General features: G+C 32.8%; 1 protein-coding gene across 3 annotated transcripts in view; it reads left to right on the top strand.

Annotated features, from left to right (window-relative positions):
• The window catches only part of ASCC3 (activating signal cointegrator 1 complex subunit 3), a 331,462-nt gene that overhangs the window by 198,545 nt on the left and 105,168 nt on the right, over positions 1 to 27,749 (top strand). For all 3 annotated transcript variants that reach the window (XM_033418760.2, XM_033418762.2, XM_004264782.4), the window contains exons 18-30: positions 746 to 910; positions 2,590 to 2,676; positions 3,538 to 3,714; positions 7,207 to 7,432; positions 9,010 to 9,164; positions 11,666 to 11,764; positions 12,722 to 12,890; positions 15,999 to 16,219; positions 17,525 to 17,610; positions 21,807 to 21,973; positions 22,086 to 22,231; positions 22,356 to 22,476; positions 24,661 to 24,803. In XM_033418760.2, coding sequence (XP_033274651.1) covers positions 746 to 910; positions 2,590 to 2,676; positions 3,538 to 3,714; positions 7,207 to 7,432; positions 9,010 to 9,164; positions 11,666 to 11,764; positions 12,722 to 12,890; positions 15,999 to 16,219; positions 17,525 to 17,610; positions 21,807 to 21,973; positions 22,086 to 22,231; positions 22,356 to 22,476; positions 24,661 to 24,803 — 1,962 coding nt within the window. The remainder of the gene's footprint in view (positions 1 to 745; positions 911 to 2,589; positions 2,677 to 3,537; positions 3,715 to 7,206; positions 7,433 to 9,009; positions 9,165 to 11,665; positions 11,765 to 12,721; positions 12,891 to 15,998; positions 16,220 to 17,524; positions 17,611 to 21,806; positions 21,974 to 22,085; positions 22,232 to 22,355; positions 22,477 to 24,660; positions 24,804 to 27,749) is intronic.

The raw sequence follows: 27,749 nt of genomic DNA on the forward strand, positions 1-27,749 counted from the left end.
ACTTCACTTTATAGCTATAAATATATACATAAAAAAATATATATATATAAATATATACATATATTTATATACACACACACATCATAGTAACAGGAATGTTTGTTAATATCTTGTGTTAAATGTCCTTTCTGCTTAGAAAAATACTGTAATAATTTCTAAACTATTCAGAGATTCATTGTCAAATTGATTTTACTCTTTGCTTCTATTACCATTATAGGCAGAATGGGTTTTCCCATCAACAGTTATAAAAACTGCTAGAACACTAAAACCATGCTTTTGAAAGGATGACTTTTAATTTATTTTTGTATACCTTTATTTGAACAGAGGAGAACATTCTCACTATCATTTCTTTAAATAGGACTGTGGTTTGATATTTTTAAATTCTTATTTATTTTAGTGTGGGAGGGAGAAAGCAGTGATTTTTTTTCATGTATCTAATTCCTAATCCTTATTAATCTTAACGATTATAAGACTATACAGGAATTTTAGATTCTAAAATATTACTATCTGAAGATAATATACAGATTAAAAATTTTAGTTAATTTTAAAGCTTTCTTTACTTAATGGAATAAAGTATTTTCTAATTATGTCCTATCTTTTAAAAAAATGCATTCTTTTAAAATTATAATAAAAAATGTATACTAACTAAAGCATCAACAGAAAATTTTAATTTCCATAACAGGTATACATTTGCAAATGATGACTCTCTGAAGAATTATTCAAGTGTTTTTTTTTTTTCCTGTAGATTGACCCAACATTAGCAAAGCATCGAGAACAGTTGGTCATTGAAGTTGGACGGAAACTAGACAAAGCTCGGATGATTCGTTTTGAGGAGCGAACTGGATATTTTTCCTCAACTGATTTGGGTAGAACGGCCAGCCACTACTATATTAAATACAGCACTATTGAGGTAGTATACTGAGTGGAACAAACAGAATAATATGTTTGTCTTTACATGCAAATACTTTCTAGACTTCAAAATATAGTATTCATGCAAAATAACAAAAGCTACTAATAGAACAAAATGCATTTGACTTTTATGAATTCAACAACATACACTCAGTAAAGATAAGAAAAAAAATAGAACTATAAATATTCAGGACCCTCTTGCCATCCCGTTCAATGAGTATATCCCAAGCAGTAGACGCACCCAAACCTAAAACCATTGAGCACATTGGTGAGACCTCTGGAATGAGTGCCTGAATGATTTAAAGTGGGGTCTGATGGCTTAATGATATCCATGAATAAAAAGTTGAAAAATTAATTGCAAGTTATTGAGAAACACTGACTAAAAAGAATTATAAAAACTAATGAAAATATCAGGGCACTGAGCTGTACTATTTGGATAATTGAAGAGATTTTTCAAAGGTAATTTTTACTACACAATTGTATCCTTGCCTGTTACCTTTTAATGTAATCTTATGTAAGGTAGGGAGCCACTATAATATCTACATTTTAAAGAATATATACTTGTCTTCGTGTGTATTTCTATACCTACGTATATACCTTCACATGTTAATACATGAGAAAACTTAATAGTGATTACCTGTGAGGAGAAGACTTAAATTTGAAGGGAGTTGGATTAAGGTGAATTTTTACTCTTTTTATAGAGAGAAAGTTTGATTTTTTTTATGTTCATTTTCATTTTTGTTCTTAAAATTGTTTTTTAAATGAAAAAGTAATAGAAATCACTAAGATGAAATTTCTTCAGAAATATGAACACCAAGGCCTATATGAAATCTGTGTTGTACTTATTTAACATGTGCTTATTATGCAGATAACATGTTTCAGAAAACATTTTCACATGCATAATAGCTTTTCCTCATCTTGCCGCACATAAATCTTGTGTTTGTACAGCACTTTAGGTTTCTTCAAAGTCTTTTAACATATATTACTCACAACCATGATCTGGTAGTTCCTCAAACCAAAACATTTTCCCTCTCCCTCTGTTGCTGCCATCACCTACTCATGTCAACTCATTTTGTCCATTAAGTTACCTTTCTCATTTGTCCACTTGGTAGTGTGTTGCTGCCAAACTACATCTTAAGCCTGTTTGCAGCTCTCTTTCAGGGACTGTAGCCTTTCTTCAGCTTTGTTTTGATTTTTTTTCTTTCCAGTTTCCTGAATTTCTGTATGCCCTAACTAGCAATGTTGTGATATATTTGCCAGAATCTTAAGTTGCATATTTTTAGTTATTCCTCTCTGAATTTTATGTGATATATGATCAGCTTTAAGTTGGTGAATGGTGCAGATTTACATATGCCCATGCTGAAAATGAGCCAAGACAAGAATGTTATGCTGAACATTGTTTTAGATATCTGTTGTAAGTTTCATTAACTGATTTTATAAATCTTTTTGCTTCTTAAAGGTCTTCTCTAGCTAATTTGTTTGGGGAATGTTTTTTAGTCTTTGATAAATTTGACGATGTTTAAAATGATGATTTTGGAACAGTATGCTACAGACATTATAACTCTGCATATTCTAGGGTTCAGATGTTCTCTTAGAATGTGTGATTTATAGTCACATTTTTAATTTAAAATATTTTACTGGACCTTCTATTTTAATCAAATATAACACTTACTTTGGTAGACCTTCAATGAATTCTTTGATGCTCACAAAACAGAAAGTGATATTTTTGCTATAGTCTCCAAAGCTGAAGAATTTGATCAAATCAAGGTAAGATTACTTGAAGCTTAAATCAAATGCATATAACACATATGTGTTGATTCATTTATAAAAGTTCATAATTAATTGTTATTCCTGATACAATATAAGCTGTATGACACTTCACATTTTGAGTACCAGCAATGTTCTTCCATTTATCAACAATGTCCACTATCCTAGATTTTGATAGTATGTCATACCTGACCTCATTCTTTGCTCTCTACTACAAATCAAACATAATTTAAATAGGTTTTGCAGTAATGAAACTAGCAGAGAATATAGTGTGTAGATTTTGGTTTATTTGCAATATAAGGTTCGCTGAAGAAAATATAAAGGACATGCATGATTCAAACTTAGATATGAATATTTCTGTACCCATATTATAATTTAATCTTATTAACAGTGAAAACTTTAATACTTTGAATCATAGTACTTCACAGCTTTAAGCTATGAATGCCTTATACCATATAAAAATATATGACTGTAATGGATGCGTTTGAAGATAATTCAAGTTTGCCCTAATCCATTTGGGCAGAGGTTTTACTCTGGTCAAATAAAAAATGAAATCTCATCAGTTGAAGGATGGTGAGGTCAGAAGACTTAATTTTTGTGACATATCAAATTTGTATATGTCAATGGCAATTTTAATATTGGTGATGAATAGTAAAATGTAGTCTTATCAGCATCAAGATAGTTTTTCATTGTATTTTATTAGCTACCTCTGAAAAGATTGCTATTATTTTAGTATACAAAAGGAAACTTGAGTTATCACAGATGGAAACTTTTAGAAAACATGCAATGTGGTTTAATTTCAATATAAAAAATTTAAATAAATCAGCCCAAATAATCCTATAAAAACATTGATTCTTCCAGGTCAGAGAAGAGGAAATAGAGGAGTTAGATGCCTTATTAAACAACTTCTGTGAACTCTCAGCTCCTGGAGGTGTAGAGAACAGTTATGGGAAAATAAACATCCTACTACAAACTTATATCAGCCGAGGGGAGATGGACAGTTTCTCCCTTATATCAGATTCTGCATACGTTGCACAGGTAAGAATATTACTCCCTTCCTGTTTTCCTTGGTTACTTTTAGAGATTCAAGGAATTAATTCATGCTATACTATGAATGTATTGCATTGTGACATGCTGTCAAATTACCATTTTATCTTAGAACTGTTTAATTTGTACATTTTTTATGCCATCTATGCTGTTAGATCAGGAACAGGGGTGGGATTTGGTGGTTGGTTTGGCTTTTTTTGATGTTGCTATTATTTACATTTTAGAGTTTAAAAATATCAATATCTGATTTTTTTCTGTTTTAAATGATAAAGTTCACGTCTTTTACTTAGGAAGGGCAATAGTACAAGAATATTTCAAGTGAAAAGAAAAGATTGTGGAACCTTTGTAGCATTCCCCAGATGTTAGAAATATAAACAATTGTTTTTAACCATTAAACAAGGCTTAATAAATATACCCCATACCATATATTAAGTATGATATATCTTTTATAAAAAAGGTAATCTTTCTTTCCTACTGTCGATACTTACAAATTGAGTACTGAAGGAAAATTAATCCGTAAATTACAGCTCATTAAATGTTTAAGTTTTTTAAATTACTGTAGTATAAAATGTTGTAATACTTATGTTTTTAATATTCAAGCCTTTATATGATATAAAGTAGATTTTGTTTTCAGTATTTACCTTTCAAATGAGAGGTTTCCCTTCTAGGTGTACTTTTTTAAAAGATATTTTTTATTTATCAAGAATACTTTTTAAATTATTTTTATTGAGTAATACCTCCTCTAGGTTAAGGAGAAATAAAAGGTTAATCTTATTTTAAATATAGAAAATATTCCACTGTGTATTTTATGTTTGTAATTTTGCTCAAAGACTTAATATAGAAAGAGTATGTTTGTGTTAAATGAATTTTTTTTTTTTTTTTTTTTTTTGCTGTACGCGGGCCTCTCACTGCTGTGGCCTCTCCCGCTGCGGAGCACAGGCTCCAGACACGCAGGCTCAGCGGCCATGGCTCACGGGCCCAGCCGCTGCGCGGCATGTGGGATCCTCCCAGACCGGGGCACGAACCCGTGTCCCCTGCATCTGTAGGCGGACTCCCAACCACCGCGCCACCAGGGAAGCCCCTAAATGAATTATTATTAACAGCTATGAATACCCCAGAGTGCTTTGAAATAACTGTAAACATGAAATATTTGCAAACATAAACCAAGATATATTGGTAAACAGTTTGAATGAATGCAGTAATTTAATCAAAGTAACCAAGAAACCAGGTAATGATTTCATATATTATATAAAGTAAATGTGGATGTGGTGAAAACATATTTTTTTTTATTTTTCATTTTGGAACACATATGTTTGTGCCATAGAAAAATACATATATTCTCAAAAACCTAAAGCCTCTATAAGGAACCATTGTTTTTAAAGTCTTTTGTTTTATGTTTTTCTGAAAAATAATATAATATTGTCGTTTTATTTTATCTAATGATTTAACTAAAAGGTAAAGCTTTACTGTGTTCTGGATGAACAATCTGGCCACATTTCTGCTTGATTCAAGATTATGAAGATATCATCAGAGACTGATTTACGGATTGCTTTACAATATAAAACTTACAGTTTCTTCATGATTGGTACCCAGAAAGTCAGTCTCAAAAGATTGAGGATATATCTATAAGAATCCCTTTTTAAAAAAAAAAAAAAAAGCTATTATGGGTTTATCATTCTTGAATATGTTAGGTAAATTATTGTTGATTTTTTGGGGGGGGGGTTGGTTTTGTTTTGTTTTTGTGTGTGTTTTTTTTTTTAGTTTTAGGCATCAGTAGTTCCACAAGCACTCTCTCAGCTCTGTAAATTGGTACTTCCTTGTATATTTCTGAAACTTTATTCTCTCAGCCCTTAAGATAAATCCTTAGCTCAGATATTCTATGATTTTATAAAGGGGCCTATATTTATCTTCTACATGTTAGAGATTTTGATCATTATTCCCATGCAATTTATATCATTTCAGATTAAAATGTCCTGTTGGTATCTTCTCACATGGGATTTCTCTTTCCATTTCTTTTAGCTTTTAGGGAACAACTATAGGTTCTGAAATATAAAAACATACTTTCAAACAGTTGAGAAAATTAGCCTGGCAATTTTTTTAGAAGAGCAACTGAGCATGCTGTAGGAAGATCTATTTGATAGCTATAAAAATCAAAATATTCATTTTACGTATCATTTTCTGGGCCTAATAAGAGATATCCCGTCAATTTTTAACAGGTGTTACAGCTATCCCCATACGTCAAATACCATTTGTTCTTAAATTTCTAATACTGAAACAAAGTAGTCGAATTTATCTAAAGATGAATAACACTTTTTATGTAAAATATAAAACCAAAGTCCTTAATTCTTATGATCATTTTTCACCTCATAATTCAAGCCGGATCATCTGTTTGCTATTTAAAATCTTACTCTTTTCCATCTCTTTTTATGATTTTGATCAGATTTAACATTCTTCATTTTCAAATACAGATGTAATGACATATTTTTATTTTTTATTTATCAAGAATACTTTTTAAATTATTTTTATTGAGTAATGCCTCCTCTAGGTTAAGGAGAAATAAAAGGTTAATCTTATTTTAAACATAGAAAATAGATATTGTAAGATGTCTCTAAACTCATGATTTTAAAAATAATCTTCCATAAAACAGTCTGCAAAGTTAATGATAGAGGGAAGGAAGAAAAACAAACTACAGAGATGTGAAAAAAGCTTCAATCATTGTAACTTTCTTTATGTCTACTAATGAAGTTATCCTCAGATCACTGAATTTAGAATTTTGGAGTTAAGTTTGGCATTGTTTAGTTCTGACTTTCAATAGATACTCTGACACCAACTCTCCTGGTCAAATTATTAACCTCACCAAACTTTAGTATCTTCATCTATAAAATCATAATAACAAGACCAGTCAAATGCAGTTGTCATAAAAATTAAATGAGATAATATATGCAAAGCGGTAAGCATACTGCTTGGTTTATACAGGAGCCATTAATATGGGTTAGTTGCACTCATCAGTATTTCTTTGTTGCTCTTCTCTCACTAATTGTTCTCTCTGACTGGATCCCAAAATCTTCCTTATTTCTCTAAATAGCTTTATAAATTTAATCATTCCACTATATACCCAAGGGCATCCTTGGCTGTCTCTTAGATTCTAAAATGGCCTCAGCACCTTCCCAAATACTTTATATTTTTTTTTTTTTTGTCTCTTCCTACTCCATTCCTGTTTAGGGGGTGTGAGGTAGAGCTTCCTAAGGACTGGGAAATAAAGCTACTCCTGGAGAGTTAAACAGTATAACATCCACATATAAAGGATATGATTATTCTTGTGTAGAAGTAATAAAGATAATTAGGGTTATATGAGGATAGCTGTTGCCCACAATTAAAGGATGCAGCTAGACATACTTTTGAAACTGAGTCAGAATAATAAATTTATTGACAAATTTAAAATTACATTGGACCTAACCACCAATCCCCCTTTTCATTCTTCAGAACGCAGCTAGAATTGTCCGTGCTCTTTTTGAAATTGCTCTGAGGAAACGTTGGCCTGCCATGACCTATAGGCTCCTGAATCTTAGTAAAGTCATCGACAAGAGGCTCTGGGGTTGGGCTAGCCCTTTGAGACAATTTTCAGTCTTACCACCTCACATTCTAACAAGATTAGAAGAAAAAAATCTTACCGTGGATAAGCTGAAAGACATGAGGAAAGATGAAATAGGTAAGAAGGAAGCAAAAATGTTTTAATGTACTGTTTCATGCAGTTAAAATATTTCACTTGATGTAAAAAAAAAAAAGTATTGTGAATTTCCACATTACTAAAGATGAACTTTTACCATTTTTATGAAATTTCTTTTACATTGATCTAAACTCAGGCAAAAGTCTCTCTAAATTTTATTAAGTTACTCAATAGAATTAGAAGTTAAAATGGAGTTTAGATTGTCACACCCTTGAGTATTTTACAGATAGAATCTTAGCTACAAATGATGAGAATTAGTCAGTGAGGCTTATTCTCAATTTATTTCTTTTGTTCATTTCATTTCATCGTCTTTTGTTATGTATATTAGCAGTATTACAGCAAAAAAGTATGTCAACATTAAACCCTACATTTCTTCAGTTTCTAAATGAGCTTCATCATTACACATGTATAGATCTTTAAACATAGTTGGTATCGGTGTGTAAATAGTATTTGGTCTTCTATGTTTTTCACATAATATTGAAAAATTATCCCTACATACATTGCCATGTACCTTAACATTCTGTTGGACAAACATTGATTAGGTAATATTTCAGATTCTGAATAGAATAGACATTACATATGAAGGGAGTCAGGCTGAGGAGAAATACAGGGACCTGGTGAAAGGTTCATAGATGTGTAGAGAGGCTGAGATAGTTATTTCCCTTGTATAATAAGAAGAATACTTCTCAGATGGAATGGAAAAGGGGAGGTATCAATAAAAATAGAGAGAAATTGAGAATACAAACTAGGAAGTTGAGATTACTCACCTTGGGTAACATAAATATTTTATTAAAATAAGGAAAATCACTTTAGATTTTCAAACTTTGGTGAACATAAAACATTTTGATTTACTTGTAAATATGCTTTAAAAAATTATATTATGAAGCACCAAGACATACAAGAAATATTGATACTATAAGATAGAATCTATTTCCGCTTAGTCACTTGGCCTGGAGTAGGAAAATGTTTAAAGTTGATCACATCTGTTTGTGACCCTCACCCCCACCCTGGTGCCTCCATTTGTATCTGTATTTCAGAATCTGATCATTTATGAAAATATGTATAAGTGGTTAATTTTGTGCTGGACTGGCCATATTTTATATTTTTATCTTTGTTTTCTGGACATGGTATGGATAAGTTAGTTATGTTTGATTAGTAAAGCATTTTCCATCATGGTTATAGAGTTCTGAAATAGGCCTTGAATAAATTAATGACTGTTTTCACAAAATACTGAATATTTCTATAATGAGTCTTAAACTGGCTAGGAGAAAAGTGGAACTGTTTATAGTAGTTTAAACACTATCAAGTCTCAGTAATTTTAAGAACCCTATTAGTAGCTGAGAAAACCTTGATACTGGTTTACAGAGCTATGAATTGCTAATTCAAGTTAACTATTACAAAATATTCAAACATGCCAGGTCAAGAATGTCAGCTATTCTACATAGCAAATCATAAAACAAGCAATAAAAGCACCTTCTCTGAAATCCCATTTACAAGTCAGATTATATTGCTTTTTTTCTGTCTGGACACATTTCTTCTAAGTGACATTTTCCCTGCAGGTCACATTCTGCATCATGTGAATATTGGGCTCAAGGTCAAACAGTGTGTTCATCAGATTCCGTCTGTTACAATGGAAGCGTCCATTCAGCCCATCACACGGACTGTCCTCCGAGTGACGCTCAGCGTCTGTCCTGATTTCACTTGGAATGATCAGGTAGAAATGGAAAACACCTAAATCTGCATTAAGGAAAAATGTCTGTACTGCAGGTTCAACTACACCTCCTTACGTCTGTCCTCAAAGCATATAGAAAAACCTTTAAAAAGAACATATATCGAAGAATCATTTAAAACATTGTATCAATAGTATTATTTACTCTCATCCTCCAGATAAGCATGTGGTATAATATATTAATAATATGTCAACCAGTGAGACCCCTTCAGAACATTTTAGGAAACCTAAATTTTCACATTGTATAATGGTTTAGTGGATTCAGCTCCATAGGGACTTTGCTTAATTCTATCTTCTTTCATTTTTCTCTATGTGATCTTCATTTTTTCCAGCTCTTCTTACACTGTCATTTTAACCTACTCAAAATTCAAGATTCTTCATGCTAAAAGGGCCCTTTTAAAATCCTGAGGTTTCTCGAACTATCATTCTCTTCTTTACCATTAGACTTGTAGAAAGAGTAATCTGCATTTTCCTCCTGGTCACCTGTTTCCTGCTGAGACTACTTCTTCAGTGATCACCAAAGACTGACTGATTGCCATAATAAATGACTTTTCCTTAGTTATTATTTTCTTTACTTCTCTGGACATTCAGTCCTATACATTGTCCTTGAAAATGTCCTTCTTTGGCTCGCATCACTTTTCTGTTTCTGTTTTTACCCCTACTTCTGTTCTTTCTTCCAGACCTTAGCTGTTACTATATACTCTGGATCCTCTTCTTATTCAGTCAGTAATTCTTAAGGTCTGTCTTTGCACCAGTTACTGAGCAAAGAGTACAGTAAAAAAGAGATTGTACATACAGGCAAGTACGTGTCAGTCCTTTCATTCAAGAAGCCAGTGGGGGAAGACAAGTAAATCAGTAAATGTAGTATAGCAATGCTTACTTTACATGGTAATTGTAAGGTTCTAGTTAAGTGTAAGTAAATATCTTCTGCATTACCTGACATTAGTACATCTTTAAAGTGAATGCATTTTATTCTGTGATGTTACACAACCATAGTCCTAACCCAAATCTACCACTGATCTTAAAGTGTCCTTAAAGTGTCCTAACCATTCATTCCTTCAGTTTCCTCATCTGTAAACATGTATAATAATAATAATAATTATCTTTCTCCTAGAATTTCTGTGAGGACAAGATGATATAAAATTTTATTTAATATCTTTATAAATATAGAATTTTACATAAAGTATAAAATTACAAGTAGCCATAAACTCATTTCAAGTTTTTATATTTTCAAATGCATAAAAGTTTTATGTTTTTTCATCCTGTTTTCTTGTATCAAGATCCATAATAGGAATTCCCTGGTGGTCCAGTGGTTAGGGCTCCGCGCTTCCACTGTTGGGTGCCCAGGTTTAACCCCTGGTCAGGGAACTAAGATCCCACGAGCCACCCAGTGTGGCCAAAAATAAAATAAAATAAAAAGCATCCATAATAAGTCTCCCACAATTTGGTTTAATTCATTGTTAGAATGGAGTACTTAATTGTTCATGGTTGCTTCTATCAGTTAGAATGCTGTTGGCTGCAAGAAGAGCAAATATGACTTGTCTCAAACTGACTTAAGCAGAAGAAGATATATCATCTTACATAATATGATAGGTCCACAGGTAGAATAGGCCCTGAAGATGATTGAGTCTTCTGTTTAATGATACTCTTCCGGACCCAGAATCTTTCCATCTTTTTGCTCTGCTGATATTGTTGGCTACTTCCCAAATGTTTTCATGCTTCCTTGTTCACATTTAACAGAGAGAGGGAAAAATACCCCACCTGCAGCAGCCCAGAGCATGGGCCAGAACACCTTTTCTTCAGCCTAACTGGGCCAGTATTGGGCACATGCCTACCCCTCACCACAACCTGTTGTAAGGGGGATACCATAAGCTGATTAGTGTATGCTAACCAAAATTATCCTGGGAGGTGGGGTTACCTTCTGAATTACATGAGAGAGGTGTGAGTACTAAACAAGACTAGGCTTTATTAGGAATAAAAAAAGAATGAGCAATGAGTATACAAAATACAGTATATCTATCCAATGGAATATTATTTGTTAATAAGAAGGAATGAAGGACTGATGCATGCTATGACATGAACAAAAACATTATGGTAAGTGAAAGAAGCCAGTCTCAAAATCATTTCATATATATGATTCCATTTATATGAAGTGTTCCAAAAAGGCAAATCTATAGAGAAAGAAAGTAGATTGTGGTTGTCCAGGGTTGGAGGTTGGGAGGATGGGGGATAGATAGGTAGGGTACAAGGTTTCTTTGGGGGATGATAAAAATGTCCTAAAATTAGATTACGAAGACGGTCACAAAACTTTGTAAATGTATTAAAACTATTGAACTGTATACTTTAAATGAGTAAACTTTGTTATGTAAATTGCATATCAATAAATCTGTTAAAAAGAGAGAGAGGAATGGGTGCTGAGAATACAAACAACAGTATCCCTTACTCGAATTACAGTATATAGTATTAGGATACTATTTTTCTTCCAGGTCCATGGGACAGTAGGAGAACCCTGGTGGATTTGGGTAGAAGATCCTACAAATGATCATATTTATCATTCAGAGAATTTCCTAGTTCTAAAAAAACAGGTAAATATGTATATATGGCTCTATCCTTATTATGTTGCTGTCATTAGGAAGAAAATGTAAACTAAATAATTTCTATTGTTACTTATTTCTCTATAATTTCATAGTGCAATTAAAGCTTTATGTATTATTTTTTATGTTTCTGTTAGGTTTTAAAAGAAAATAGTAATTAAATGTTATAGTATTCATATATTCAAAGTGATTTTCATTTGAGAAATTTAATTATAATCTTTCTAATGGTTTAAGGCATGTCTTCCAGAGGGGTGGGTGGGATAAATAATATTTTTAAAAATTAAATAAATAAAAATTAATAACTTTAGGTGTTACGTAAGCACAGTACTAAAGAATATTGAATAACATTGTATAAAAGGTATTGTTTTTTAAATTCTCTATAAATTTCAATTTGATGAAAGCTGTCTTTAACTGTGATGCTTCATTCCTAATTTCTCTTTTTATCAAAGAGAAAGCAAGCTAGCTTTAGGCTTGAGTGGATGCCCATAGAATTTTATAGCCATATTTTATTTTCATTGCATTTGTGTTCATGATTATCTTCTATTTATGTCAAGTGTTCTGTTATTCCACTTATGGTAGTCAAAGAATTTAAAGAAAACTATTGAGTAAATAATTTGGTAAAAATTAATGAAGTAAAGTACTTGAATGAATGAATTTTGGAAAATTCTGATAATGAGTCAAGTTGATAACCTGTTAATACATGATGATATGCATATGTAAATAATATAAACTGAGTGTATGTTTTTCCTTCTGTAATATCACGTATCCTCAGAAGGGAACCACCTACAAGTTTCTGAAGTATCTGAATATCTCAGCTATTTAGAAATCTAAGATTTTTTTTTATCTTTAGTACATACTGCTATAGATACGATTGTTTTTACAAGAGACTAATAAAGCCTTTATGCTACTAGAATAGCCATATTCATTTTAGACTTTATTTCACATTAGGTCATTAGTAAAGAAGCTCAACTGCTGGTGTTTACAATCCCTATTTTTGAGCCTTTGCCTTCTCAATATTACATCCGAGCAGTGTCTGATCGATGGTTAGGAGCTGAGGCTGTATGTATTATTAACTTTCAACATCTGATTCTACCAGAGAGACATCCTCCCCATACAGGTAACATATGGAATAGTAACTTGAATCATTGATTTTTCCAAAACTGTTGTTTTAGCTCATGTTGAAAAGTGTCTATGCTTTAAAGTTGCCTGAATCTGAATAAAAATCCAACCTATTTGTCAATACAGTTTGAAAAGAGACTTTTCAAAATCAGATCAAATGGCAGGCCTTAATTTTTCTTTTATTTGAGATCCTAAAACATTAAGACTAGTTCAATTTTTATAATCTAACAAGCATGAGACTCACTGATTCTGTATTACTATGCCTTGATCTCTATTTTTACATTATAATTTCTCTACATCTCCTTCCTTTTTCATTGCAAGTGTTGTCATTTTATCTGTGCTCTCTGTGAAACTTTTGAGATATCCTTTTTTCCTTGCATTTATTACTGTTAAACTTACTTTTAGTATGTTAATTTAATTAAAGTGAATTGTAGGGTTTTTTCCTCCATATAGTGTGCTTCTACACCAAAAAGTGCTAATACTAAGGAGTCAGGTTATGGTATTACTACAGAATGGATTCACGTATACTTCGAGTCAGTTTGTGTCTTACAAACAACATATACTCTTTATATTGGTTCTTTTCTTCCACACTAACATTATAAAAGGGTATGCGGTGATCTGCAGTATCATGTAACAGTGTTTTTCATTGTTTTCAGTGTTTGATAGTTGACAAAAATCCATTTAAAATTTTTATAACATGATTGAGTGCCTTTCTATTTTGACTTGTTAAAGAAGCAAATTTTCATGAATAAATATTTATAATGATACTTTTAAGTGGCCTATAAAATATTCTATTTCAGAAATATCTTGAGGCTAATCTATTAACTAATTAGTATATTAAGTTTATTTCTTCTCATTGAGAATTCATAATGGATGAGTAAAGATTTCGAGAGACCCTTAATTTATAGCAAAATGAAAGTCAATTTCTCTTTTCCATATAAGTCTTCCGAAGACAAACTCTTTGTTTTTTCAAAATAAAAATAGTAGTTTTTACTGCTTTCAGTGAGCACATTATTTGACAATCTTTTGGGGAAGTAAAGTAGGCATTAATGTGACTTTAATCTTTGTCATTTTTGTACTTTGTTCATTATCTTAGCATATCTTAAAGAGAGATACTTTAAAATACAGCTTAATACCACTTTGATATCTTGACAGAGCAAAACTAAAAAATTGTCAACCTAAAAAAATAATGTGATTGCAGTATCTACTAATCTACTCATTGAAGAGGACCTTTCTGGTTTTCTTTTATCAAATATGCTTTGTGATATCTGGAATCTCAAAATAAAATACATAAAAATGTTTGGTGCTTTCATTTAAAACGTATGCTACCAACATCACTACTGGGTCTCTCTGGCTGTAGTACCTGATTTTAACATGTGTTAACATTATATTTTAATGCTCATTTAATCACTTCTTTGTTGAGTGGCCAAGCACGTCACCTTATTTATATAATTGGCTGATTTTCTGACTACATTTTTAAAAGAAATAAATGTACCACCATGACATACCAATTGATATTAAAAATGCATGATGTGGGACTTCCCTGGTGGCACAGTGGTTGAAAATCCGCCTGCCAATGCAGGGGACACGGGTTCGAGCCTTGGTCCAGGAAGATCCCACATGCCGCGTAGCAACTAAGCCCATGCACCACAACTACTGAGGCTGCACTCTAGAGCCTGCGAACCACAACTACTGAGCCCGCATGCCACAACTACTGAAGCCTGCGTGCCTAGAGCCCGTGCTCCACAACAAGGGAAGCCACTGCAGTGAGAAGACCGCGCACCGCAATGAAGAGTAACCCCTGCTCGCCGCAACTAGAGAAAGCCCACGCACAGCAATGAAAACCCAACGCAGCCATAAATAAATTAATTAATTAAATTTTTTTAAAAATGCATGATATAACCTCAATGATGGCTAGTTCTGTTTGGCTCCAAGTATACATATAGCCATCTCACTGAGCTCAAATCAGTCAGGAAAATATCTTCATCTTTCACAGAAGTAAAGCATCTTAATTTAGCATTGTCAATAAATGCCAAAATATTTATTTTTTTAGTCTTTATTAAGAATATGTCTATGCTTTGATTAGCATTGCAAGTTAAGACTTCCTCCCTTCTTGATTTTCAGTGCTACAAAAAATATAGGATATCGTAATCTGGTATGAGAAACATACAGTTCTCAATTACCTGTGTAATAGAGTAGAGCAATGGAGCAATGATAATATTTTTAAAATTAGCTTTTTTACTTTTAAATACCTTTTCTGAGGAGAGAATTCTGCATACTTTCCCATCTGAAACTGTACAATGAAGATCTAACTCAAGATACAAACCACCATGTCCCCTTACTGATTTTTTTTTCCCTTCTTACTCAAACTTCAAATGAGTAGAGTCATCTTCCAGGAAGTAATCCTGAGAGTAGCCAACTGATACCTTTCTGGATTATATGAAAATGAAATGACTATCAAGTTCAAGGGTATCTAGGTATAAGTTTATTTCTCGAAATCATTTTTTATTTTCTAATCTCCTAGACCTCTAGTCTACATAATGATTTACAATTAAATCTAGTTTCTTTCAGTGTTTTCCCAGCACAGTTCTTATTTACCCAGTCAGGCTATGATTTAAAACTCCCACCCAAGTTTCTTCTTGGAATTATTTTAAGTTCATATTAGTTTGCGTTGGCTAAAACAGCAGTTCACGTGACCATTCTGTTTTGTCAATTGTCTAACAGATGAACAGTGACTTGTTATTAGTAACCATTCTACTACTGAAGTTTGCAAATGGTTTTCCTTCTTCTACAGATTGGTATAGATTTAGTTTTCTTCTAAAACATGCATATTTTCATTTACCTGTCATTCAAATCACTTTCCTGATTGGAAGAGAAAGATGTGTCATTAGCACTGTCTTAGAGGTAGCTACCCCAGAAAAGTTTCCAACATGTCAATATTATAAATGTCATAATGGAAAAACAGATTGATAACTAGTATGTAAGAATTTGTTAATCCTTTTTTCCCTCTGAAGAATTGAGGATTATTATAATTTATTTCTAAGAGACAGTATTCAATATTGTGCATATTTTCCAGTTATTGTATGTACCTTTTGAATCTTTTCAGAATTACTGGATCTTCAGCCTTTACCAGTCACAGCTTTGGGATGTGAAGCATATGAAGCACTATACAATTTTAGCCACTTTAACCCTGTGCAGACACAAATATTTCATACGCTGTATCACACAGACTGTAATGTCCTACTTGGAGCGCCCACTGGATCAGGAAAGACTGTTGCAGCTGAATTAGCCATTTTCAGAGTCTTCAACAGGTACCCTACTTCAAAGGTCAGTTGGAAACACTCATGCTTACATTCAATTAGAAAGCATAGTTTATAATCTGTAAACTAGCCAGTTCTAAACATACTGGCTGGACTCGATGAATAGATATGTCACTCTTGGTGAATTTTCCAGGGGAGCCCAGATCAGTATTAGAATAACTGGCCACAAGAAAATTTATATTAAACTTTGGAGTCCTTTAGTTAGATTTCTAATGTAAATATCGGTGCTCACATGTTCTTTCCTCATTGTAAGATACCTAATTCATAGCCATATTTTTAAGAAATATAATGATTCATAATCAATCATAATCAAATCCTTTGGCTATGAAGGAAATGCTAATACTTTAACATATACAGCTTGATTACACAAGGAAATACAGAGGCAGCTTTTATTCCCCATTTCTCCAAATGGCCATGATATCATTAATGTAAAATAATGTGGCAAGTCAAGTAAGTGTTGATTTTAAGCTTTCTTGAAATATGACATACTCTCACTTTAGAAACATTATTTTCCAAGAAAGCTAACATTTCCAAGAAATGTTTTAACTTCCTTTTTCAGTGATTTCCAGTTAGTAGCTGTTCTTCCCTACTTAGCTTTACATTTTCCTACTCCTCAGTTTATTATGTGGCGAGTGATTCATTAGGAGGCACACTAACACAACAGTAGAGCTCTGTTCTAAGTTTGAAACATTTTATAAAGGAAAGAATTTTTTTTCAGAGAATAATCTGTATGTAAGTTTGGATTATTAAAGATCGGGAGGGGGGCTTGTTTATTTTTGTTTTTTAAAAGGTAGAACACCTAAAATGTATGACTGGCATTGGTGTCTTCCATAAAATATGCATTAAAATTTAAACAACCAGATTATTTATCTTTAGAATTTCAAAATTAGTAACTTTTTTCATGAAAGAATTATAACTCAGGTAGCTCTTGATCATAAAAACTTCTATTTTCAGTAGAACCTTAATTTTCTCTAGGTAATGTATTATCTCATAGTTTTTTTTAATTTTTCACATTATGTTAAAAGATAATTTCATTATAAACTACCTAAAAATAATACAAATGGTGCTTTTAAAAAAATACTTAAAATGTTCTATGTCAGTATTTTTATGATGTGCTATATTCATATCTTACTCTGGATAAGTGTTGTTTAAGTTAATGACTTTTTTCTGTTAATTTAAAATTTTAAGTCTTTCATCATTAAAAGATACATTTTTTAAACGACAGTTATATTTTGATAAATTTTATCGAGTTTAACTTTATTTGAAAATGATGTCACTATTTTCATGAGATCTTTTTGCACCCCCATTTTAGGCAGTATATATTGCACCCTTAAAAGCCCTAGTACGTGAAAGAATGGATGATTGGAAAGTTAGAATAGAAGAAAAACTTGGTAAAAAGTAAGTTCTTACTTTTTCAGATGATATGTGTTGAATAATCTAAAAGGATCAACCAGTAAAAGATTTGCATAAAACTGTTGAATGCTTTTACAGTGATTTTCATAGTCTTTTTATTTAAAGGTATGGTAGTTAAAATATTATCAATATTCTCATTTAAGATTGCAAGTAAATTAAGGGCTTTCATTTTTCACTTTTATTTGGCAAGATAATTTTCTCAAAATGTCTAGACTCAAAAGCAAAAGCAAAATAAGATACATCTCTTTATTTTTCTTTCATGTCTTTCAGGGTAACTTCCAAAAACCACTTAGAAGGCATTTTGCATATAAATAATTTACCAAAAATTTAAAAATCATTGAAGAACATGACTTAAAAAAATTGTACTGTTGACAAGGTTATTTATTATCGTACTGTTTTTAATAGCAAGATTGCATTCTAACCTGAGTGACAAATAGAGCATCACTAAATAAATTATGACATATTCACACAATGCAAAATATTGTATTACTCTATTAAAAAATGAACTCTATATACTGAAGAAATGATCTTCAGAGATAGTTAAAAAAATGTTTTTAAGTTAAGTACCCCTCTTTTGTTTTTAAAAAATGGTAAAGAATATAAATATGTGGTTCTTTTAGAATGAGAACTGGGTGACTGGAGAATATCCATGTTACAGAGACTATTTACTATATATTTTTTGAACCACGTGAATGTATTACCTAGAATGTAAAAAAAATGAATAAAACTAAGTAAAAGTTTTGGGAATGCTATACTTGGAGGAACTAATCTTGACCTTTTTATGTTTTTCGAATCAAAACACATATAAAAATGACTTAATGATTTCCTAAAATTTGGAGTTAGTCTTCAGATTTCCATCTTTCTCACTCTAAATCTGATATCCTCTCAGAATGGGGTGGCACATATTTGCCCCAGGTTATCTTTTTTCTGTCCTAATATGTTTGAATTTGCCTATAATATCTACAAAATTTCAAGGTAAGAAAAGAAATGAAGCTCACACATAATCATATTCTTGGTTTTTTTTTTTTTAAACATCTTTATTGGAATATAATTGCTTTACAGTGGTGTGTTGCTTTCTGCTTTATAACAAAGTGAATCAGTTATACGTATACATATATCCCCATATCTCCTCCCTCTTGCGTCTCCCTCCCTCCCACCCTCCCTATCCCACCCCTCTAGGTGGTCACAAAGCAACTAGCTGATCTCCCCTGTGCTATACGGCTGCTTCCCACTAACTATTTTACATTTGGTAGTGTATATATGTCCATGCCACTCTCTTACTTTGTCCCAGCTTACCCTTCCCCCTCCCCATATCCTCAAGTCCATTCTCTAGTAGGTCTGCGACTTTATTCCCATCTTGCCCCTAGGTTCCTCATGACCTTTTTTTTTTGTTTTTAGATTCCATATGTATATGTGTTAGCATACAGTATTTCTTTTTTGCTTTCTGACTTACTTTACTCTGTATGACAAACTCTAGGTCCGTCCACCTCACTACAAATAACTCAATTTCGTTTCTTTTTATGGCTGGGTAATATTCCATTGTATGTATGTGCCACATCTTCTTTATCCATTCATCTATGGATGGACACTTAGGTTGCTTCCATGTCCAGGCTATTGTAAATAGAGCTGCAATGAACATTGTGGTACATGACTCTTTTTGAATTATGGTTTTCTCAGGATATATGCCCAGTAGTGGGATTGCTGGGTTGTATGGTAGCTCTATTTTTAGTTTTTTAAGGAACCTCCATACTGTTCTCCATAGTGGCTGTATCAATTTACATTCCCACCAACAGTGCAAGAGTGTTCCCTTTTCTCCACACCCTCTCCAGCATTTATTGTTTGTAGATTTTTTGATGATGGCCATTCTGACCGGTGTGAGATGATATCTTATTGTAGTTTTGATTTGCATTTCTCTAATGATTAATGATGTTGAGCATTCCTTCATGTGTTTGTTGGCAATCTGTTTATCTTCCTTGGAGAAATGTTTATTTAGGTCTTCTGCCCATTTTTGGATTGGGTTGTTTGTTTTTTAGATATTTAGCTGCATGAGCTGCTTGTAAATTTTGGAGATTAATCCTTTGTCAGTTGCTTCATTTGCAAATATTTTCTCCCATTCTGAGGGTTGTCTTTTCATCCTGTTTATGGTTTCCTTTGCTGTACAAAAGCTTTGAAGTTTCATTAGGTCCCATTTGTTTATTTTTGCTTTTATTTCCATTTCTCTAGGAGGTGGGTCAAAAAGGATCTTGCTGTGATTTATGTCATAGAGTGTTCTGCCTCTGTTTTCCTCTAAGAGTTTAATAGTGTCTGGCCTTACATTTAGGTCTTTAATCCATTTTGAGTTTATTTTTGTGTATGGTGTTAGGGAGTGTTCTAATTTCATTCTTTTACATGTAGCTGTCCAGTTTTCCCAGCACCACTTACTGAAGAGGCTGTCTTTTCTCCATTGTATATTCTTGCCTCCATTATCAAAGGTTAGGTGACCATATGTGTGTGGGTTTATCTCTGGGCTTTCTATCCTGTTCCATTGATCTATATTTCTGTTTTTGTGCCAGTACCATACTGTCTTGATTACTGTAGCTTTGTAGTATAGTCTGAAGTCAGGGAGCCTGACTCCTCCAGCTCCATTTTTCTTCCTCAAGATTGCTTTGGCTTTTTGGGGTCTTTTGTGTTTCCAAACAAATTGTGTAATTTTTTGTTCTAGTTCTGTGAAAAATGCCATTGGTAGTTTGATAGGGATTGCATTGAATCTGTAGATTGCTTTGGGTAGTATAGGCATTTTCACAATGTTGATTCTTCCAATCCAAGACCATGGTGTATCTCTCCATCTGTTTGTATCATCTTTAATTTCTTTCATCAGTGTTTTACAGTTTTCTGCATACAGGTCTTTTGTCTCCTTAGGTAGGTTTATTCCTAGATATTTTATTCTTTTTGTTGCAATGGTAAATGTGAGTGTTTTCTAAATTTCACTTTCAGATTTTTCACCATTAGTGTATAGGAATGCAAGAGATTTCTGTGCATTAATTTTGTATCCTGCAACTTTACCAAATTCATTGATTAGCTCTAGTAGTTTTCTGGTAGCATCTTTAGGATTCTGTATGTATAGTATCATGTCATCTGCAAACAGTGACAGCTTTACTTCTTTTCCGATTTGGATTCCTTTTATTTCTTTTTCTTCTCTGATTGCTGTGGCTAAAACTTCCAAAACGATGTTGAATAATATTGGTGAGAGTGGACAAACCTTGTCTTGTTCCTGATCTTAGATGAAAGGGTTTCAGTTTTTCACCATGGAGAATGATGTTGTCTGTGGGTTTGTCATATATGGCCTTTATCATTTTGAGGTAAGTTCCCTCTATCCCTACTTTCTGGAAGGTTTTTATCATGAGTGTTGAATTTTGTTGAAAGCTTTCTCTGCATCTATTGAGATCATATGGTTTTTCTCCTTCAACTTGTTAAAATAGTGTTTCACATTGATTGATTTGCGTATATTGAAGAATCCTTGCATTCCTGGGATAAACCCCACTTGATCATGGTGTATGATCCTTTTAATGTGCCATTGGATTCTGTTTGCTAGTATTTTGTTGAGGATTTTTGCATCTATGTTCATCAGTGATATTGGCCTGTAGTTTTCTTTTTTGTGACATCGTTGTCTGGTTTTAGTATCAGGGTGATGGTGGCCTCGTAGAATGAGTTTGGGAGTGTTCCTCCCTCTGCTATATTTTGGAAGAGTTTGAGAAGGATAGGTGTTAGCTCTTCTCTAAATGTTTGATAGACATAATCATATTCTTAATGAATGTCTCCTTTTGTCTTAATAAGTTAACACTTTCCCTCATTAGAAAGGTGTTTATTCCAACATATGGAGGAGGTATGAGTTCAACTCTATAAAATCACATAGGGCAGAGACTTTGTAAACATAATCAAAGCAAAGGTTGATACTCTTGCATGTCTGCATAAAAGTTAGATTTCAATGATTGCTTTTATACATTCTTCATTTTATGGAAGGAAATCATCTTAGAATTATTAAGAAACATCTGTTTTGGACTCAAGTCAGAAAATTTCAGAAATCAAAGGGAGATAAAGTAGTTTTAAGCATAATAAAATTTTATTTTGAAAGACATATTTTTGCTTTTCCAAGCCCATGTGTTACCTGAAAAATTAAAGGGATCATTTTTATTCTTCTCCAGAGTTATTGAACTAACAGGGGATGTAACTCCTGATATGAAATCCATTTCCAAGGCTGACGTTATCGTCACCACACCAGAGAAGTGGGATGGAATCAGCAGAAGCTGGCAGAATAGGAACTATGTAAAGCAAGTCACTATTCTCATCATAGATGAGATCCATCTGCTAGGTGGGTGCCACTATATCTGAGTCCAGTTTACAAACTTCGACTCTTCATACTTGCAGCAGCCAGCATCAGAACTTGTGTTAAATGATTAACATACATTATTCCTATTTCTTAGGGGAGGAAAGAGGCCCTGTTCTAGAAGTCATTGTATCTCGAACAAATTTCATCTCATCTCACACAGAAAAGCCTGTTAGAATAGTTGGACTATCTACCGCATTGGCTAATGCCAGAGACCTTGCTGACTGGCTCAACATTCGTCAGGTATGTGGAAGACTGATAAAGTAGGCATTTAATAGTATGGCTCAAGGCTATATTAAGGAGGTGCTATAACACTATAAACTAAAGTATAAAAACTGGAAAGGTTTCTCTCTCATTTTTACTCTAGATGGGCTTGTTCAACTTCCGACCATCAGTGCGTCCAGTTCCACTGGAAGTTCACATTCAAGGTTTCCCAGGTCAACATTACTGTCCTCGTATGGCTAGTATGAATAAGCCTACATTTCAGGGTAAGCTTCAGATTCTTGGAATGAAATACCGACCATTTTGTATGGTAGCCTTTAAATGCATTCTAAATGATGTGGGTTTCTTTGAAAGGGTGGTACTGCTCCAACTTCTACAAATATCTAAAACTATTTACCTTAACTGTTAAGGAGTATAAATATATTTTGAATTAACTATTGACAATTAGATTTCATAAGTGATAATGTCTTTGTAGTAGAATAAATGTATGTAACTTTTTAAAATAATCAAATTAGTCTTAAAAATAATTTATTACGGTACCATGGTAGTAGCTTGAGTAGATGATAAATAGAGGGTACAAGTTTTAAAAACTCACATAATATTGATTTTTATCAGAAATCATCTTAAAAATTTCAGTACTTTTTTTGGCAATGCATCTGTTTATATGTTTTGTTTTGTTTTTTGTTTTTCCCTTTCTAACAAATTAGGCAAGCAAGAAAGATTTGAGAGTAACACTCCTATCTTACTAAAACATGGTTTCATGTTTAGGCTGCATAAGGAATATTTATTATATCAATTAAAAATAACCTCCAAAATAAATTCCCTAACGTGAACCGCTGTTGATTGTGAGGTGACAGTTGTGAGGTGACTTTTTAGCTGCTGTAATTAGCCTTATGACAGAAGCAAAGTATTGATTGTGAACTGGAGACCAATCTTGGCAGTTCAGATTATTTACACCTCCACAGAAGCATTGTACAAAATCACTAATGAACAATAAATCTGTCGTGAGCTGTTCAGCCACACCTGTTCTTGCAGCAGCAAAAATCCATTAAATGTTGAGGTTTTAAAAAGAGGCAAATTCATTCATGGTTATGTGTACAAATGATACCAATATTGTACTAATATGTGTATTTTAAACGTTGTATCTCTAATATGATTTATCAAAGCATTACCATTTGTATTCTATAAATTCTGATAAACTGTGTGTTCACTTTTCATAGTATGTATTGTAGATTGCTTATATTTATTTAAGGAATGGCTGATTGCAAACCAGTGATTGAAATGAAGCATTTTGTGTTATGTTATGTAAATAACCTATACCTGCACTTCTCTAGATATGGCATAAGTACAGTAGCTGTCCTTGTAAACTATTTATTATACCTGTAGTGGATCACTATATTTCTTTCAGTTTAGATTTACGATTTTGTGATAGCTTTATTTCTCACTCTTAGGGTATAAATATAGTCAAAGTCCTGTCAACATTTCCATTTATGAACCTTGTTTTTTAGCCCATAAAAAGAATTCTGCAGTTCACATTTCAAACAAGATATTACAAGGAGGTTGAACTTTTTATATAAAATAAAAGTTTTTAATAACTGTTTTAAGAGACCTGTGTACACCTAAGTATAAATTCTACTTGTGCCATCTTATCAGCATTTTGGAGCCTATGCATAGCAAAGAAACCTCAGCTCCAATTAGGTCAAATGATTAATGTGGCTCTTTAAGTAATATTTTCAGTCTTATTACCCAGTTTTCAAATTACTCATCTTCTGTGTGTCTACTCCCTATGTTTCGTCACTCAGATATAGATTCAAGCATGGTATTCTTTTGAGCTCTCTTCTGCATTCTCTTATCTTCCCTCTTGAAATCTTACACATATGTTTTTAGAAAAAACAGAAGGAAGACATTCTTCTGACTAATTTATTGATACAAACTCTCTAAATTTTTCTATCTACTGGCAACAGGACAAAAATAAAAGGAATTTTTTGTGGCTTTTCTTCACCACCTGCCCCAGGACTTGACTCTCTCTTCAGACCCCAGGACCGATTAACTGTGGAATATCACTGCTCAGGCAAGCAGAAGCACAACTCAGAAATAGAAAACCCCACCTAGGATTTAGTATCCATATACAGCTATTAATGGAGAGTCGGCTTTTAAGTCTCCTTCCTTGGCAGTTCAGAACAGAACCGGGAGTCGAGATAGGCCAGTCTTCCCTGTCCTAGGCAGAATACTCCCCTGAGCAGAGGCAGCTACCTTTCCTTTCCTATCATTTCTCCAATATGCTGTCAGATCCAGGTAGTAGCTCAAATAATGCTATACTTCATGACCAAATCATGAATTCAGTTAAATCATTTACACCATTAGTTTTCATGTGTCCATTTGATGTCCTGATGAAATTCGGATTCTGGTATAAGTGGCTTACCATTGTATTTTCCACAACTTTTCAACAGCAATTAGAAGCCATTCTCCAGCCAAACCTGTTCTGATATTTGTCTCATCAAGACGTCAAACCCGTCTTACTGCTTTGGAATTGATAGCCTTTCTGGCTACTGAAGAAGATCCAAAGCAGTGGTTGAATATGGATGAAAGAGAGGTAAGCAGCATATTTTATTTCTACTTCTTTTACATGTCAAATTAGTTTGTATTGTAGTATAATGGAAATTATGCATATAAGTATGTTTAGTTTTAATCTATATTAAAAGTTTCGTATAACATTACAGAAATTTGGGGAAAAGATAGAGAAAATGCATAAATACTGCCACCTTAAAACTATTAATATTTTCATGGATTTTCTTCCAGTATTTTTCCACTAAATATTTTTTTTACATCATATTTATTCCTGTATTTTTCCCTTTAACATCGTCACCTATGCATATTTTAATATTCAGCTAAGATTTCTCTAATATTTGAGTGTTCACTGCCGTCATGGAACTTATAATCAATTTTGGAAAATTAACTTTTTATAAACTATATAACATGACCATTTTTGAAAATTTAGAAAACACTGATAAGTATGTGAAAATTAAAAACCTGTTGTTATCCTTTAAGTAATAACCATCATTAAATTCTTTTATGTCTATATAATAATATTCTATTATGTGGCTATTCCATTGTATTTTTCTCCTATAATTAAATAATTATGTATCTTTATTATTATAAGTTTTTCTTTGTTAGAATTATTTCCTCAGTATAAAGTTCTAAGGTTAACATCAATGGGTCGGATAATGTGGACATTCTTATAGCTTTTCATATACACTGATAATTACTTTCCAAAAGGGCAATAGTAATTGTGGTTATCACTATTGATGTATGAATTGTCAGCAGTATATGAGAGTAACAGTTTCACTACATCCTCATTTGTCGTAATTTATTGTTATACATAAAATGTCTCTTGTTGCTTTAGTGTTTATGTGTGCCTTAATTTTTTTTTGGTTGAACATTTTTTTAATATATATTTGTTTAATTTTTTTCTTTTTTGTCCCTTCATTCCTTTGGGCTTTTATCTGTTGCAGTACAGCAGTTTTTCTTATAGACTTGTGTGGGAGCCTTACCAAATTAAAATACCACACACACACACACACACACACACACACACACACACACACACACACACACTCCCCTAAAACTATACAAGTTTACCTTGGAGATATTGTAGATTGGGTTCAAAACCATTGCAATAAAGCAAACCTTGCAATAAAGCAAATCACACGAAATTTTTGGTTTCCTAGATCATAACAAAAGTTATATTTGCACTATACCATAGTCAGTTAAGAGTGCAATAGCATTATGTCTTAAAAGAATGTACATACCTTAATGTAAAAAGACTGTATTGCTAAAAAACACTAACCATCATCTGAGCCTTCAGTAGTCGTAGTAGTGACATCAAAGATCACTGATCACAGCTCATTGTAGCAAATATAGTAATGATGAAAAAGTTTGAAACATTGAGAGAACTTCCAAAACATGACACAGAGACATGAAGTGAGCAAATGTTGTTGAAAAAATGGTGTTCATAGACTTGCTCAACGTAGAGTTGCCGGAAACCTTCAATTTGTAAAAAAAAAAACGCAATATCTGCAAAACACAGTAAAATGAGGTATGCCTTATGATGTCACTTTTTTCCATGTATATGTATTGATTATATATATGTATTAATCTTTCATCTATTTTATTAGTAAATTTTGGTAGTTCACTGAATGTCATTTATCTTAGTTGTTTTTTCGAATAGCAGTTTTTGCATTTTATGTGATACAATCTGTTTATATGGGCTTTGTGATTCCTTCTAATACTTCTAAACGTAGGTATACCTCCTCCCCTCCATAGATTTGTAGACAGTGATTTTTCTTTTCTAATACTTTTCCAGTTTTTTAAAATATGCTCCTAGTTGGAGTTATGATGAAAAAATAGTTGATATCGGTAATAAAACTGTTGCATTGTCCTTCTCCCTGCACACCTCCCCTGTCTCATCTCACGCAGCCTGAAGAACAGTAAACATGCTGCTCCTAGCCCACTAGTGTCAGTGTCAACAGTCACGTATTTCTCCCCTTCCACATCTCATGACTCATTTAGGGTTAGTACCCCTGTTGGATGGTACTGTGTATATTATGGTCATACATTAACTAATATTAGTTAACTAATAATAGTTAATATTTCAAAGCATTCTTGCATAGGACCGCAGATGACCCCCAAATTAGCTTCATATAAAAGATATCACATGACTCCATGAAGTAGAGTGAAAGTTATCATTTTATCTTTTAAGTTTCATCATTAGTTCCTTACTGTGACTTGTAGGCATATACAAGGTGTATAATTCAAGATCATTTAAAATCAAAATAATTTTGTCAAAAGTTCCTTGTCCTGTGTTATTTAATTATTGTGCCCAAATAATCACCCTGTTTTGTCTAAACAGTATCTTGACTTAGAAGGCAAATGCTGAAAAATAGCTGTATGGAATATTGACAGTTTAGTTTATGTGCAGCATCTATCTAGGCTTAGTTTTGTTTTTTGTTTTTGTTTTCTTCTTGTGTCTTATCCCTAACAGTGTTCCTAATGGAGACTTTTCTTAGAAGTCAAGGTGCAAGGTACCTACTTATTGAATCCATTTTGGGATGTTTGCTTATATATATAAGAGCTGGGCCTTTAGCACATATGTGACTCACATGAACCTCAAATGTGAACCTCATGTGCTCTCCCCAACTATAGTACAACTCTACTATTCTTTATTTTTTTATTTTAAGGTATGAGACCTAAGGAATTCTGGACAGCTCAGACATTATATGGAACTACCTCTCTGTTTTGTTTTGTTTCGTTTTTATTTAACCCAAGAATCTATCACCAAGGCTCATTAGAAACCATAGAATTTACGTGCATGGTTTCTGCTGTTTCATAGACTTTCATTGCTAAGGTAGGACAGTTAGAAATTGCCACTTCTGCACATTTTGTTTCACTAAGCCCATCTCAAGAATAAGACAACCCAGGCTTTGCTTTTATTCCTGCCTCTAAAAGCAATCACCTTTAAAATCAAAATTTCCGAGGGTTT

The sequence above is a fragment of the Orcinus orca genome, chromosome 12 (assembly GCF_937001465.1).
Source record: "Orcinus orca chromosome 12, mOrcOrc1.1, whole genome shotgun sequence".
NCBI lineage: Eukaryota > Metazoa > Chordata > Mammalia > Artiodactyla > Delphinidae > Orcinus > Orcinus orca.